Source organism: Nothoprocta perdicaria, unplaced genomic scaffold, assembly GCF_003342845.1.
Source record: "Nothoprocta perdicaria isolate Ctin4 unplaced genomic scaffold, notPer1 scaffold_2, whole genome shotgun sequence".
In the NCBI taxonomy this organism is placed as follows: Eukaryota; Metazoa; Chordata; class Aves; order Tinamiformes; family Tinamidae; genus Nothoprocta; species Nothoprocta perdicaria.
In genome coordinates this window covers 3,537,717-3,555,179 of record NW_020455204.1, presented here as the reverse complement: position 1 = coordinate 3,555,179, position 17,463 = coordinate 3,537,717, and the positions used below count along the sequence as shown (strand labels likewise).

General features: G+C 40.0%; 1 protein-coding gene across 1 annotated transcript; it reads right to left on the bottom strand.

Moving 5' to 3' along the window:
• Positions 1-906: 906 nt before the first annotated feature.
• On the bottom strand, positions 907-17,036 carry COMT (catechol-O-methyltransferase). Its single transcript, XM_026037806.1, has 5 exons — positions 16,589-17,036; positions 7,365-7,647; positions 6,004-6,197; positions 3,912-4,043; positions 907-1,609 (listed from the first exon to the last, which is right to left on the bottom strand). The coding sequence occupies exons 2-5, from the start codon at positions 7,645-7,647 to the stop codon at positions 1,430-1,432; spliced, it is 789 nt and encodes a 262-aa protein (XP_025893591.1). The 5' UTR covers positions 16,589-17,036; the 3' UTR covers positions 907-1,429.
• Between the last annotated feature and the right edge of the window lie 427 nt (positions 17,037-17,463).

Here is a 17,463-nt window from a genome sequence, read left to right as displayed (position 1 = left end):
TACAAGCTGGCTGGGTTACTGTGTGTGTTTGGTCCATTCCTGACCTGACCCTGCAACCTTAGCTTGGTGTCGTTTTCTTTTATACTGGGTAAAAATTCCCTACCATGCTTATTACTGATGTCCTGTATTTTTTTGTATTACTCAGGCCAGGATAAATAAGACTGCAGTAAAACAGTATAAAAGGAAGTGGCTTATAACTGGTCTGTAAGAACCATACATCTATAATGCATAACAGAAATCCCCAAACTTTCACTGGTTTTCAACTGTTGGGTCTTTCTGGGACTGTTCCAAGCCTGGAAATCTCAAGTGCAGCGCAGAGCTCATTGAACGCAAGGAGGGAAGGAAGTCATGTGTCGGCCTTTACTATTTTTACTTATAAATGTGACCACTATTTCATTATGTAATGACAAGAGGACATGCCACAAAATGCCAGTGGATTGTTGCCTTGCTCAGGCACATCAGAGACTTCAGATGTGGCTTTGTATCTTCACAGAGGTAACACTATTGCCATAGCATTCGGCTGCCGTGCTTCGGGTTAACCAGGTGTGAAGGAACCATCTGGCAAGACTTAAGTTTCTCCGCTGTTAACTGTGGTTCAAGGTCACAGCACACATGGTGCTTCATGTACAGTAAGCAGTATACATGATATGTATATACTGTGTAATAAGGAGGTAAGTAAATGTAACAATCTCCCAAGTTTCAATCATTTTATGCAATTCTGACATTCTGTTCAAAAGAACTTAAAATGCACTTAATTCTTCACTTTTCCACACCTCCACATATCTTGTTTGCACTGCCTTCTGCAAAATTCTGGTTTATTTGCTCATGGCTGCATGGGTCTGTCTTCTTTCAGCATATAGATGATTTTCTGCAGCATACAGATGATTAACTTTTGCAGTAACTATGAAAAAATGTATCTGATATCACTATAGGAGCCTTCGCAGCATGAAGTGGCATGCTGATAATTTAGCAAAATCAGTGTCTGAGATGCTCGTTTCTTCCACCATGCATGCTTTTTAAATCTTGGTAATTATTAGTAAGTTTAGCTTTGGGAATCAAGTTTATGGAAGTTTACAGTGATTTTTCTCTAGCCCATACCCATCCCAACCTGTGGTTGCTTGGGTTGGAGCTCAACATAACAGACTGTTCAGTGATGTATTAGTCAATGACGTTCATCACCAAGGTTTGCAGAGCTATGTTAAACAACAGAAACAAATCTTTGAGCAGTTACTCTACTTACACACTCCAGATCATGATTTCCACCTGGCCTAGAATGACCTCCACTACAATTTGCCTCAATTAAAGGCTTCAAAATACAAAAAGCAAAATTGAAAGCACAGACAAGTGCAAAATTTAAAGCATAAACAAGTTAATCTCTGCAGTTGCATTTACATATTTTGAAACAGTAGCCGAGTATTAATGGCTTTCATCATCCCAAAAACACAGCCTTTTCCATAGCATCCTGCACTGCCATATATTCCAGATGAGATGGGTAGTTAGTGCATTGGAAATGGGGATTGTTGCGGACATATTTAAGGAATTCTGGAGCTCCTGGGAAGATTACATTGTCAGCCAGAAGAACTGTGCCCTTCCTCAGCAAGTTGCACTCCTAGAAAGAAGAGAAATTGCTTCATGGTGATGTTATGTGGTTATGGGTTTGAATGTCACATCTTTTGTGCAAGACATTTCCTACTTAAAAGAGTTTGCATCCAAAACCCGATTGTACTCTCCTTTTGGAGGGTAGAAAAGGGAGAAGCTGAACACTCTATCCAATTTCAGTGGTTGTATTTCCTACAATGACTTTTTCTGCCAGCATAATTGGAAGAGCATTAGTGATGCTGACAAGCTGTTGGGTCATGCAGGTTTTGACATAACAAACCAAGCGCAGTGCATGTATGCAGTTAGTTGCTCATACTGTTTCTAACTATGTCAAAGTGGTTATTATGATAGTTCTGTCTTGGCTTTCACGCCAGTGGTTGAAGCTTTCCTTTTATATGGCATTAAGATGTTGTAGTAGCTGTTGAGGCCACTTAAGAGATAGGCAAGTACTAGACTGCTTTGGCCAAATCTAATCAAGTCCTAAAATCAGGAAAAACAACAACAGTTTTCTGAGCTGCTTTTCCTCTTTTGTTATCCAGCCTTGTGCTATTTTGTTCAACAGCAGGGCATATGAAATGTGGTTTGCATGCAAGGAAGATCAATCAGACTAACTTCCAGAGGGCATAATTAACTTGCAGTATTTACTTGAAGTTCAGTGCTTATCCTCAGTAAACCTACAAGCATAATTTTTGCTGGTATCTTTTGTCTAACAGAAGTTGCTTATCTGAGCTCATCAGCTAGTTCAGAACAGAAAGCCCGTACTTAATCAAGCAGGTTGTTACACTGTGGCTACAGGCAGCAGGCCAAGCTGAACCATGGTGTAGTTTTTGTCACTCCCAGTGCATTAGAGCATTCCTGTGCTGTGGAGCATATTTAGCTTACTGCTGTCACCTCTGGTGACTGCACACCAGTCAGCATAGTAGAAGGGATATTAGAGACATGGCAAATATCCTCTGGTCTGCTTCTGTTGTGCAGATTAGAAGCCTACGAGGACAACATGCTGTATTTCCCACCAGTCATCAGGATTTCCAGTGTTCTTTGTGCCAGGCTTTTTTTAGAACTGCTGAAGAGGAATGCTGTCTGGCGCACTTGGAATACAGGCCAGGAATATGAGTTAGAAAGAGGGCTTGTGGCATCTGAGAAGATGGGGGGATCTTCATCTTTCTCCCCTGAAATTCACATTCTTTTTTTTTTTTTTTTTAAGGCAAAACATCTTTGTGCCACATCTGCATTGGTCTATTCCTCTACTATGGAACTAAATTGGCTCTTACCTATTTGCTTTGGCTGTATTGGGGCAGTTCAGCTCTGATAGGGATATGCTAGCTCTTCCCAATAGAAAGAGATCAGTCATGAATACACAGCCAGTTTAAAAGCAAACATTCTTGGGTAAACATTACAGAATAATTGGGGGAGGGGAGGGCTAACTACTAATGTGTAAATGTTGTGCTGGTTGTTCATAATCCCAAACTAATCCTCAGCAGCCTAAACAGCCTGGGCAGAAATTAAAAAACAGGACAGTTTGGATGAGAAAATAGTGTTTGTATCCTAAAACAGAAGAAGGACGTAGTCAGTGGAGAGACTTGCTGGTTCTGAATGTAAAAAGCAGCTTAAAGAAGTGGATTTAATGTAAAAATATATTTTTAAAAAATGGTCCTTTCAGCCAAACAGGCAATTTTTAAAAGTTTTTATCAGCTTGCAGGGTTGGGAAGGGTTGGGAAGAAATGAGCAGAATTTTTCATCATTCAGGACTGGAGATAGAGTTGGACAGCACTTCTCTAGCAAGTGCCTGGCTAGGACAGTCTGCACTCTAGTTCTAGAGTCTACATTACAGCCAATTCATTAGGGGGAGTAAAGGCCTCTAGAAAGATAATAACCAGCTATGCTACTAAAATGGTATTTCATCAAGAAGCTCTGCTGTCAGCACAGGCTGGGCACAGGAGGAGAAGTTGATATTCAGGAAATTAGAGCAGCAGATATGCAGGTCCTGAGTCTGTCTGCTCCCAGGGCCAGGACATTCAGGTCAATTGTTTTGATTAGCGACCATGTAGAGACTCCCTCCAGGGAGAGAAATACCCAGACACTGCTTCTCCTACAGACCCATTTGGTCAGGAAAAAAGGTATTTGTGAAGTTCTATACATTGTGGGTGTGAGAAGGGTTGGAATTCTGTTCCCTCTATCCTTTCTCTCTAAGTTTGCTATTATAACTGCCATTTTTCATTTTACAGGATGAGGCCCTTGATAAAGCATACAGGCCTCACAGACATCTGGGCATGTGCTGCTTTATTTTTAGGGATGGAATTGTGTAAACTCACCTGAAGCAGGATGGTATCTGGTGCGTATCTGTCTTTCCAGTGGTCAAGAAAGACAAAATCCAGAGTATTTACTTCATGTTTTTTCTTCAGCTGAGGGATAATTTCCTCTGAAGGGCCTTCAAGGATGTTTACCTGTAATGCAAATCCATCTTATGAATTGTGGACCATTAAGAAACAGCACATGATTCTAGCTCTGAAGTTGTGGCCAGACATAGTTAGTACAACCTCAGCTGAGCTATTTGCTAGAGTTAGATCACAGGGATTTCTTTTAGCACATTGACTCAGTTACGTTCCAAAATATTTTTCCTCTGTGCTAGTATGTTTTTTTTTAAATCTGTGACCTTGCTTATGTTGGATAAAGCAAAAATGCCATAGAGGCCTCTATGGGCAACAAAAATGTTGCCTCTATGGGCAACAAGGTAGTCTACTGCTGAAAACACAATTTGTATTAGCTTGGCATTGTCGTTGCATCTCAGTTGAATCTTGTAGCCCAAGAAGATGCAGAGAACAGGCTTGTTGAAAGCAAATCTGGAGGCCACAGTATGTAAGATAAATATGGCCACTAGAATGAAAAGGGAGCAACAAGGCTATTAAATTTGCCCCGCAGGTTTATTGGCATAAGCACTGCTGAACTCAAAGAAGCTGTTATTACTGATTTATTAAGTAAGTACCATATACTGTGGGTGGATGAAAGAAGTGGTAAGGAAATGTGACCAGTTTGTGACTCACAAATGATCAGGAGATTAACTCAGATGGGAAAATGCAATTTGAGATGTCACTGCTGCTTCAGGTTCTCTACATTAGAAGATCTTACAGTGGCATTCATTGCCTCTGTTTTTATAATTTAAAAGCAAGTTGTCCAGATTGTCTGGTCAACAGAGATGCTTCTTGAGCATGAATCCTCTGACCTGCTATAGSTGCCTGCCTGGGGCTGAGGTAGATTATAGACAGGAAATTCCTGTGTCTCAACTGATTGTACAGGGAGTGAAGACATTGCAGACTGCCTAAAATACAGGTGTCTGTATTGTGACCATCAAGATCTGAACAGGTACATCTCATCTGAAGCATGTAACACCACTGCACATAAGGCAACTGCTTCCTGTGACATYTTGTAACAAGTTAGACTGTGGTTCAGGTTTCTGTCAAACTCAGTTTTGACACTGATTTCAACACACTGGTTTATAAGCAGGAAAGTAATTTTCTAGCCTAGCTTTTGTGGAAGGTGACACACTGCATTATTCAGTTGTACTCCTGTGAGAGGCTAGAGTGTAAGCTAGGCAAGAAGCTAGTTAAACAAATGAGTACTGCTGGTGCAAGAATAAGGGAAAACAAAATAACCGTTCTGGAAATCATAAGTTTCTGATTATCAGCAGGGAGGAGCTTGTGGGTAGTTGCATAACAGTAGCAAATCTAACCAGTTCTGCAAGAGCAATTGCTAATTTTAAGATGACTTTGTGAGCTGAGGTCCTGTGACTGTAACAAATGAAACACTGACCTGGGAGCTTCCCTCCAGACCTGTATTCTTACAGTCACTATGGGCTGCAATAACAGCCCACAGTGAACTGCCAGGAAATTGTCTGCAACCACTGCAGTAACCACTGAACTGTAAGGAGGACAAACAGGAGGATGAAGCCTAAAAGCTTTCAGATGTTAGGAGACTTGGATTTAAGCAGTTGGTTCTGCCCTCGTGCCTCTGAATCCTCATTCAGACTCAGGCAGCACAGAATCTTGGGAGTCCTGGACATCTTGGTTCCTTCTGTCGAGACTTGACAAGTCCAAAACTCTACCCTGATCCTGCTACTAAGTCTGAACCATACTTGGGTCTCTGACTGCTGTAATTCATTTAGCTCACAGTATATACGCAAAAGAGCAAATTGCCTTGGTTTTCTGCGTGGAAATCTTACAACTTTACCAGTTTTTCCCTGCTATCAAGCCTGTCCGTCAAAGGCTGCTTGCTCCTAAACATTTAGGATGTTGTACTTGCTTGGCAAGTAGAATAATGAATGTAAACCTATCATTGCTGCTTCTTTGGATATATTCCCATTTTCCATGTATCACTTGCTTGTACCAACCACAGACAAATGGTATTTACCTTATCTTGTACTCCAGCAAATTCGATCATCTGTTTAGCGATAGCAGCAAATTTTGGGTTGAACTCCACAGTGAGGAGATGAGCACCAGGCTTCAACAGCCGAGCAATCCTCACTGCCGAGTAGCCRCAGTACGTTCCCAGCTCCAGAACAACTGAAGGGCTGACTTCCTCCACCGTCTTGTCTAAAATCTTACCTAAAAAAAAAAATGGAAATGGATTAACTTTTGACAAAATTGAAGTGGTTTATATACAGAAGGGTAAGTTAGTGGTGAGAAAAAAAAAAAGATATTTTTTATTTTTCATCTGATTTTAAAAGGTATTTGAAGGTATTCTTCTCTGACCCATCTATTTTCTAATCATCCACGTGCATATTATTAAGTGATTCTTTTTCTTATGGGTCACTTGTTTATGAATAATATGCTGTGTTATCACTCATGTTTGAAACTATGTGGTCACTTTGGGCTTCTTGGAATTAAAGATGCATTGGCTTTCTACAGCTCATCTGAAGAAAAGTCATCTCGTCAAAGAAAGACTAGAGTAAAGCCTTTAGAAATACACCAAGTGATTGTTAAATTTAGAGTTTTAACAATTCCTTTTTGGCCACTGTCTGCTGTTCTGTTACCCTAAGCACCCCAGCGTATATGCAAAGCAAGTGAATTCACAAAATGTACCCATGACATAGGAGCATTTTTATTACAGTGCTAAGTTGTGTTTCATTAGCTATGTTAATCCTAGACTAAATGAATTCCTCTAACAATTTCCCACCAGAAAATATAATACTGTAAGGAAAGCTTTTGTATTTAAYTCCAAGGGAATATATTAACATTTTGCCATTACAGTTTTATGAAAAGACTGCATTTTGAAACCATGGGTAGACTTCCCTGTATCTAAGAAAAATAAAATAGCTTCTTTTAGGAGATGAGAACAAGACACTTTTCTTGATAAGCAGAAGCTAAGTCTGATAGCTGCTGCTATATATTACATGGGTGGAATCTCTCCCTTCAAAAGTATGTTGTCTTGTTTGCAGATACAGAATTGATGTGGTTTAAAATACTTATGTAGCATCTTTCAGTTAAAAAATCTTGTTATGCATCAAAGCCACCCTGTGTGGGAATTAAGAACAATGTAGCTCTAGTTTCCCACAGTTGCAGCACACAAAACACACACAATCAGATTTAGTCCCATGACTTCTGAATCTCACTAGAGACCCATTCCTAAAGACAACCATGTGCACAAGCACGCATTATTGTCTGCAGAATTATTTTGCTGACCACAAGGATGCAGTGGCTGGGTGAACTCAGTAACATGTCTTGTACTGCACTAGTTTCAAATGCTATTTCAAGATGTCCCAATGCAATTACCTTTTTCATTGCCCACGTTCATGGCCCACTCTTTCTCCGAGCAGTACTTATCTATAGTATCCACAACACTAGAGGGGTCCCCTCTGACTGCATTCTGCAGCACAAAATTTAAAATCCTCTGTTCTTTGCTTTGATTCATGACGAAGTTGATTATATTCTCCCGGATTATTTCATTCCAGAGAAGGGCAGCGGTGCCGTTTCTCTTGATGAGCACAGCAAAGAGGAGCACAAGGAAGAGCACAATGAATACAATGAACAAAAGGCTTGAAGAACTCTCCAGCATCTGGAATGAAGAGAAAAAAACAGCTCAGGGTTAAGGTGGTACAGGGGAGTGCTATTTTTTGTATAAATATTAAGCTGAATAATCTACAAYGACCATGCTGAACAGGAACATGCTGAGTTTAATTACAGCACTGTATAAAATAGCTGAAAACGCTTCTCTGTCACTCAGTGATGGGCAGTGCTCTGTGGCACTCCCTTTAGAGGCAAATTCTCCAGGCAGTCAACAAGTGGCTTTATTTAATGCTCTGATCCCTTCCCCCATGCAGCTGCTCAGTCCTGCCTCCGAACATGCCACTGCACAAGGAGGCTCTAATGAGCACCAAACCCCTTCTAACCATTTTTAAAGGATTTAAAAACTTAAATAATTAGACTCTGCATGTGATCTCACTCTAATCTTTGAGCAGCRGGAAACTTCTGAGCTAGGTTTGGCAGGAGAACAGAGAACTCCTCACCTTTGAGTCTGGARCTACCTTGCGTGCAGCCCTCCCTGTTCGCCCCTGCCTTTCTGGCAGAGCTCACGCTCTGCAGAGAAACAGAGCGGGATGGATCAGTAGGACTCAAGCAGCGTCCCTCYTTCCAGAGCTTGTAGTGGAGACTCAGCTGTCGAGGCTTACCGAAGATGGCAGCCTTTGCCCTGCTCGTTAAACCTCTGACATAAGCTATCCGTCTGACCCTTCTGAGAACGAAAGATACATATATACACATATATTTAAGTGGGAATGTTTTTTCAATGGTTATAAAATGCAAAGCTAAATTCCTGAAGCAAAGAAATGCCCAGCTTTGTGAAACTCAAGAGAAGGAAGAGCACATATTTTTTCTCTGATGTGCAGGCTGTAATTATCTGATAGGATTGTGTCTATTCTTCCCCTGAAACTCAGTGTTACAGCTGCAGGTTTCCATGTGGGCACAGCATGGAATGGATATGTGTATGTGTGTATGTGTGTATGTGTGTATCTGTCCATCTCTGTGAGCTCAGGGCACCCAAACACAAAGCTCACCAGATGGGATACCTGTCACCCTGTGCAGCTCACAGTAAATCCTATCAAAGCCATTTACTCTCACGGWTTTCAAACAAGACAGTATACAGTATAAGGAAGGTGCTTTTATTTCCATGCAGGAGTCACAGCATAAAAGACCTGATAAGAAATGATTCTTAAAGATTTGATTTAGCCTTTGAGAGAGTGTAAAACTAAGGGCTGTGACTTGCAGGCTGGATGCAGAGCACGGGCTGGAAGGAGCTCTTCTTAGCAGCAGGAGTTAATGAAAGGCTCATTTGTTCTTGAAATCTAGTCTGGTATTTGAGCACAGGTCTCAAGGATTTGGAAGATTCTTTCTTAACCATAGTATGCTGCCTTGCATGGGGCCAGTGCAGCGAGTTGTGCTGGTTTTAAACTATTATTTTTAAAGGACTTGTGAATCAACTCTTGGGAAGTCTCTGGTTCCTCCTGTTAAGCCTTTTATAGCTTACTAATTATGGTGAACAGCTTCCACCTGTGACTGCATTAATGTTCCCCCTGCCTGAAGTTCAGCAGAACCATTGCTGCTACAGGAGCTGCAAGAAGATCCTCACAAGTTTTGCCTAAACTGCCAGAGACCAAAAATTAATTGGACAGAGACCATATAATTGGCGAAATATCTCCCTTAGAATCTCGACCTTCCTCTTCTTACTTCCTCCTTAGCTTGTTTTCCCTCAGAGTTTGGGAAAGATGGCAATAATCCCTCCCAGTTCCTTAAATCCCGTGTCTTCATGCAGAGCACACTCGAGTTCACAAGATGGCTGGGTTGCCATGGAGACGCGCTCAGCCCACACTCCAGCTGCCGCCCGTTCACCCACCGCCTACCACAGCCGCACAGCAAGTACAATTTATTTGGAGCCTTCACAAGACTCCTTCTTCTGTCTTTGATAGTCATCGGTGTTAATACTTATCTTTCTACTATTTTCCTTGCAGAGACTGACCCAAGATACTTCCTTTCAGGGCTCGTTAGTATCACTAGCACATGGAAATCTGACATCTTGGGTTTTTCTTTATTTTGCTTCCTAGACAGCAAGAGGCTTTCTTTGCACCTCGGTAAGGATGTCAGTTTGCTCCTTCCCTTCTCTGCTGACAAAATTAACTATCCTGGGCCTTACTAGATGCAGTTTCTGCTCTTTTCAGTCTCTCTGCATAAAGTTGCTCCAAATCCACTGTTGCTTAGGGATTTGGCTTGGACTATGAAAAACACCATTGACTTAACAGAAAAATATCTTTCTAGTTGATGTCATTTGGCTTTCCTGGCTTATTTTTGACAGAACGGAGAGCTGACAGTTATTTTGAACAGCAAATGTATGGACAGCAGAAACCACTAACTGCTGCCAAGGGATGTCCAATCTTTCAGACTTAAATAAGGGGATCTGCATGAGCCAGGAGTATCAGCGCCTTGAAACTTGGGCACTTCTAGAGCTACAAACTCTCTTGGTGATATCAATCATTTCACAATGTTTCCAGTTTTAATTCCCAGGTTACAGTAGATGGTCCTGAATCCTCTGAGCAAAACTGATGTAGACTATTGCTGTGCCACTGTGCGAGGCTGTCCTGAAAGTTACYTGCAAACAGCAAGAACTTTGCCCCTTTATTGCTCAGTACAGATAAAAGACCACCTGGTGGGATTTCACAAAACAAGGAGCAACAGCATTTGTAGATTAATCTTTAGAGCTACTTTCCACTGAACTCAGCCCAGGTTTCTATTCCGCAGAAAAGCTAATACTTTTTTTCTGATAGGAATCTGACTTTTGAAGAGCTGCCTCCAAGGTCTTCAGAGATAAATTTTGGTCACTGGTAGCAAGAACCTACATGATACATGATGCCTTTTTCAAAGCCCTGGTTAGCTTGCTTGTTTTTGCTGTGCTGAAAATTTTGTTTCAATTATTAGGGGGTTTTATTGCTGTACAACATTCCAGCACCTTGATAAACTTGCAATACACGTTGTTCTTAATAATCCTCCTTTGAGAGGCAATCATCTTAAAAAGTGAGTTTCTAGAGAAGTTAGGTTTTAAAAGGAACACAACGGACTGGGTCTTATTTCTCCACCTTCTTTTTTTAAAAAGCAGTCCCTTTTTCCAAGTTTATCCCTCTTTTAATCTCAAAACAATATCTGTCTTCTTGGATATGGAAATAAATTTAGCGATAGCCCTAGAACGTAAAAGCAGTTTGTCRAGAGCAAGATGCACTGATAGCGGTCATGTATCCAGAGGGAATAAATCTGTACCAAAATAGGTAATACTTTTCATATTCTTACCTGGCAACTACTTGATGTGAAAATTAAGTGCATAATTCAACCAATTTAAAAATACCACTACATAAGAGACAGTCATGTTATGACAGCTTTAGAAAAATGCAACTGCAATTTTAGCTTTAATGTGGATCCATGGGATTCATTAAATATACAGTAAAACTGAACTTGCACACAGACAAGTTTCCCATGGCCACTTACTACAAGGCAGTCATTCCTATTATTTAATGCTTGTTTTGAGGTTCCAAATACATGTGATAATAAGGGTAAACTGATCCTTCTCTCTGAAAGATAAAATTKGAAGTGGAAAAGAGTAGGAAAATGTAAAATGGAGCAAGGGAATAAACAGAAAGTTGGAACGATAACATCATAGAAAGGGATGAATAACACATATCGCTAAATTTGTCTTCAAGAAGACAGAATTTAAAAGAAAATATATTAAAATTTCATGCCCAAACTTGTCAAACTACTGTCAAGTCTTTCTAAAGCACTGGGTTCTTTTCTTATGCATCTAATCTTACTCTTTTTTTGTGTGTGTGGGGGGGGGGGGGATTTCGTAAGACCAAATTATAACTTGTTACTGCAATTCAGCATTTTTCCCCTGATGCTAATCTTAATAAAAGAATTAGCATTTAAATGGGAGTATCTCTGTTCCAATTTTCAAAGATTAAAAAYTGCACTTTCAAAGAAAGAAGCTAACATAAATTGTGGGAATCTGCTGCCCCAGCTCACTTACTTGTGAACACAGAATATGTAGGGCATTTCAGTGGCTTTAAAAGAAGCCTTGAAAGGCTGGTTCAGACTTAAGCAACTGCCATTATGCCAACAGTTGTAAAGTTAGAGAATTCCTGTTAGGMGACCTACAATTTTTTCTAAAGATGCATTGAAAATATATGTATCCTTTTTCTTTATTCTTGTAAAGACGATTTCTGCCATTTTACCAAAGGTTACTTTAAGGACCTTTTAGTAATGCTATCTATTTATCAGGAATTCTGCAGAATTCTTCAAGCATTGTTTAAAAAAAAATGTATTGGAAGTTCCTAAAATTAAAAAGTAGCYCAATTGGTAGTGTAATTTTTTAAGGTAACTCCAGATGAAATTCAAGCTGAGATTTTTTTTTTTTCAGTGTTTCATAAAAATTTTATGGAGACTTCCTATCAGTATTAGAGGAAGGTGTATGGGKGATTGATCTAAGCTGGTGATTGCTGCTGTTTCCCTATCGCTTTCAAAAACAACATCTCTCTAGTAAAACTATTATATTCTGATAGGAAAAATAAGATGTTAATAGTAAACARGTTAAATACTTTGATGTTTAATACAGACACATGTCTTAGTGGGTTCAGCACTTAAGAGATTAAACAAGTATTAAATATGATTACTTAACTATTCTGAAGCTTGATTCATTATATTATGAATAATTAACAAGACCTCATGTCTTACAGATACAAAAATGAGAGCTGACTGTTATTAAAGTACTAGGGAGGTGAAGACTTGGATAATTTTTTTTTCTAATCAAAAAGAATCTAAATAAGCCTACTTACAGAGTCTCTCATTATGATTTTAGCTTAGATAAACTAATACTGCTTTACTTAATACTGAAAATGAAATCCTAGCCATAATCACAGAAAAAATCTCTCTATGAAGACAGTGTGTATGTTAGACATTCCTCATTAGCTTTTTCTCAGGACTAAAATGAGAGTGAACTTTGTCATGTTGAGTCAGGGGATTTAGGTTTTAGTCTCATTTCAGCAATAGTTTGCCCTTGGGCAAGCTGTCTAGCCTACATCTCTGTTGCTACAAGAGTAAGTTTATCTTAAAATGGATACTGAAATTTTCAAGGTGTTGTGAAGTTCTTGTTAGAAAAGCCCTTGGTATGGTTATATGGATGACACCCRAGGATCAACAAAGTGATTTTATTAGTATTAACCAGAGATCCATTTTAGGATACCAACAYAGTAATTGCCAATGTGACATAAATATTTTTGACTTCATGAACAACAGGGGAGAAAAAAAACRTAGAAGCAAACAGTGCTTCTAATGCTTTCCATAGGTTATTTCTGTTTGCTGAGAAATCAGGCCTTGGAGGAAAGATGATGTTACAACCAATTTTGCTATAATTTTTCATGCATTTAATCTAAYTGCCAAGTGCTGGTTCAAGAGTTTATTACGAGTCTCCAAGCATTCAGACAGTACTACAGCACTCTGATGCTAAAGGGTTTAGAATCTAATTTAGACTTTATTAGCTCACATAACCTGGTGAATGGGGAGTGCTTGGTAAATTTATACCCTAAAACCTTTTTTCTTCCCCACAAAAGTATSTCTCTGTCAGCCTAATGGTATTGATGGTAATATACAATTGGACTGCTGTAGTACAGTGCTCAGGGACAACAGGGCCTGAACTTGTTGCACTGCTAAGGGTCCAGAGAGAATGTAATAATTGAAATAATTTTCTAGAGATTTTCTACAAAGGCCACAAAAATTAACGGATTAACCCCATCACTACCACCCATATACATTTCCTCCTGTAAGAGGGATTTAAAAGAAAGCATTAAAAACGTTCAAGAGGGTAAGTTTGACCTTTTTAATGAGTTGGGCTGGAATTATGTCTTTTAAGTATCTGACAGCCTGAAGAACACTGGGAAGCACCGCGAAAACAACGCAGAAGCGTCAGCACTTTTCCACGCTTATTTTAAAAGTCTGTTGCTCTGCACAAGGCTGGATTAGATCTGGGTGGTGTCATAATTAGGCTTGGAGTTTCTGGCTCCTTGTCCTATGTTCTCTTGACTGAGGCAATTTCTGTTTCTGTTTTCTGGCAATTTGATTTTCTTGAACTTTTCCCAGAGCAAAAATACCAGAATATTTTGGTCAGAAAGTCTAGACTAACGTTTAAATATATTGTAACCTGGTGTTGTTGCAACACAATTCAACAACTTCGTATTTTAGGGCTTTTTAAAAGGCCTAAACTTTTTTTTTTTTAGGTCTTTTAAAAGTCAAAATATATCTTTTTATCTTTTATTCTTTCATTATGGTTTATTTATTTTCAAATGAGTGCAATACAGTGAAAAACAGTCAGCATACTGCCAACTGTGAATATCTTGTATTTTAATAGAAACTTAGTCTGGTCTTTTGAGATTCAGATTTTCCACTGACATCATGAAAACAAGCTCAACTGACTTTATATAATCTTCCACTAAGTATTTCTTGCATGAAATTTCAATTTCCTTCTTCCTAGAGTTCTCAGAGAAGCACAATTAGCTTCATTTCCATGACTACAAAAATTTCAGACCTCCATAAAGGCAAAGTTCTGCTGATTTAATTTCTTTCTTTTTTCCCTAGTCCTTTTGTCTTTTCACTTCCCTCTTCCCAGTTTGGAAGGGAACAAACACAAGTTTCCGTTTAGTGAATTAAAAACAACAGAAAGTTGCCTATTATCTTCTAGGGAATCCCATCAACTAAGCTTCATAAGGGTGTTTAACTCTGTTTCCCCTGGACAGATTTCAATTAGGATAATTATATTCCACCCACTTAAATGTCCCTTTTCAGTAGCTTTTGCCTAATGACGTTCAGTGCTGTTAGCCAAAGGAAAATGTTCACATAGTGACTGTGGGATCAGTAAAACAGACTAGAGTTGAGAAGATACAGGTCTCACAGAGAGGCCTCCTATCCTTGCAACAAGCAGGTCCATGAGGGGTCTGCAGAGTTCACATCTAGGCTTGCCCAGCAAACATGCTGCAGGGTTAATGCCACAATTTGACATGAAAAGAATATGAAATACCCTTTACTGTGAAATACATCCCCTAACTAACAACACCTTTTTCAGGAGTAAGGCCTGTTCAGAGGACCCTAGAAAACATTTGTTTCTAGGAGTCCTTATTCCCTCTGCAGACCTCTAGATGTGTCTGTACTATTTTTACTGCTGTTTTGAGCCTGGGGTTGGTATAACTGAGCTGAGCCGTATGGCTCCCACCTGGGAGATGGTAAACTGCTGAATGCACTGAGTGCTAAGCCCTGGCAGCACACCAGGAAAACAACCTCTCAGTTGAGGTTTTTATGCTTTCAAGGAGGGCAAATAAGCTATTTGAATGACTCTCTGTCTCATTTTCTCCCCCAGTGGAGGCTGCAAGAAGGGACTGAAAGACATTGCATGTCCTTAAACTCTACCAAAATGGCTAGCTGTCCTCAGCGTAATCACCTGTTGACAAATCTATTGCACATTCTCTCTTTATATCACAAGAGCCAAGGACTGGATGTCAGTGTCCCAAATCCCCACTGCCATCCTGCTCTGCTGCCAAGGCTACCAGCTAATCTAGAATAAATCTGTCTTTCTCCTGCAACAGCCTCCTGCAAGGCACAAACTGCTCTCCGGGCCCAGAGGCTGCGGGACTGAACACTGATAGGGAGGACACCTCCTGAAGGATCTGCAAGAGCTGCAAGTAAATCCTTGACGAAATGAAGCTTTATTTCTATGAAGAGGAACAGCTCTAACAGCACCAGAGATAAAAAAGCACTTGGCCTGGAAAGAGGTGTTGGGACTGAGACAGAGCAGGGCTGCAGAGCTCACTCAAATTCAGAGCAAACACCCACACCAGCAAAATGGCTGGAGTGGGCRCAGGGTGTCTCTATTTTAGCTTGAAGCGGCTTCCTGAGAAATCCCTCCTGAACAGAGTTTCATCAAAACTGGTATGGCCTCACACATTAATATTTGGTTTCAAAGGCTGCTGCCAAAATTATGTTTTTGCAGAGAATTCCTGGTAAGTTCTAATTTCAGCGAGCCTGAGGAATGTTGAAAGACAACAGTGCCAGGATGGCAGAGATAAACCTGATCCCAGCTCCAGGCTGCTGAATAAAATACTGCTAAACTTGACTGACACAAGTAAATTGTTTGCAGTGTAAACATGCTTAAGCCCTTTTTCCTTCTGATGCAAACTAAAACTGTAAATTAGGTCATTTTTATGTTATACTTAAGTAATGTGAGTTTGTGCAAATACACAGTACTCTAAACCTGAGGGCTTTGTTAGAGGAGTTTGTGGCTGGCTAAGCTTAGAAAAAGTAAGTTTAAGTGCAGAGATGATTAATGGAGCTCACTGATCTGAGCAACACTTGATAGCACCGGTAAATAAGAGTTTGTTTTTAAAGGACAGAAGATAAAGGATGTCCATAAAGGACATCAGAGAGATACACTGGAAACAGCAAGAGAGTTAGCAGCAAAAGTCCTGGGTTTTTTGTACTTCAGAGACATTTTGCTCTAACAGAATTCCCTGCTCAGAAAGAAAACCCACATAAAATACAGCTGCAGCAACACATTTATAAAAGCCGTTATTCGTCCTCAAATATAATTGAAGCTTCAACTTAAATTTGACTTTTTTTCCAGCACAAATGAGTACCAAATTCCAGCATACTTAGAGCCATAAATTACATTTTCCCTTTAGTCACAGTTATCTCATCTCGCTTTCTTCAGTTGTCAGGGTTTACAACAGAAGACAAATACATTACACGCAAATATGTCCTACTCTTTCTCCGTGAAAGCTGTTGCTGCCCACAGCCTGGCTTCCTGACAACGAGTGCCAGGGAGAAACGTGGCAAACGCTGCTTCTTCATAGTCAGGGCTGTCTAAAATATCAAAGATAACAAAACATGTCAGGTCCGAGAAACAGTAAAATAGAAAGATGTACCTTCTCAGTACAGCAGAAGCWGTTCCCTCCGATCTTTTCCTGAGCTGCTCTGATGAGGATTTTACAGAATAAGAGTCCAAGAGCCTGCAGTATTCAGTCACATTTGATCACATCACAGGAATAGCTTATCAGTTCTGTTACACACACTCTAAAAGAAGCAGAGTCCTTTTCCCCAACTCCTTCTTCACAGATTTCTGCACTCCTTAAAGGTGCTCGGTGCTCTAATGACCTTGAAGAAAGCTGTTCATCTGTCTTCTAATGCCACTGTTCTTGTTACTTAGTTACAGCACAGTGAATGCTGACAAAGTCAGGTAGGAGCCAAATCTGTGCTCACTGTAAATGCACTGTGTTCAGTCGAGCAACTGCAGGAATGAATTTGGAATGATTTAGTTCTCTTTTCAGCTCAGACGTGCTACTGCCAGTGCAGAAGTCGCAGAAACAAGTCGTAGGCATGTGGATTAAATAYAGAGTGGGGCTGGAGGGAGGGGAAGGGAGGTATGTTTAGCACATTGCTTAACAGCAACTAGAGAAGGAGGTGCAATTGCTGTATTATGAATATATTTTAATTTCTATAGCTTCTAGTAGAAAAATGTTGTACAACAAAAGAGCTTAGAGATAAAACAAGGGGTTTATTCTAACAGAGTTTTGGGGTTTCTTTTTCTTGTCTGGACTGTCTATCTTGTTTCCTTGCGGTGGAGAGGAACACAGAGTATAATCAAGCTGCAATTAAACTGCACCACAGAAGCAAATTTCAAAGCCCCAAACCACACAGGCTGACAGTAGTTCTCTGTTGCATTCTCACTAGAAAGCTCAGACCTAGTCAGTGTTTGAAGCTCTAGCCTAGACACTTTTTACAGGATTCAAAGAAGAAAGGG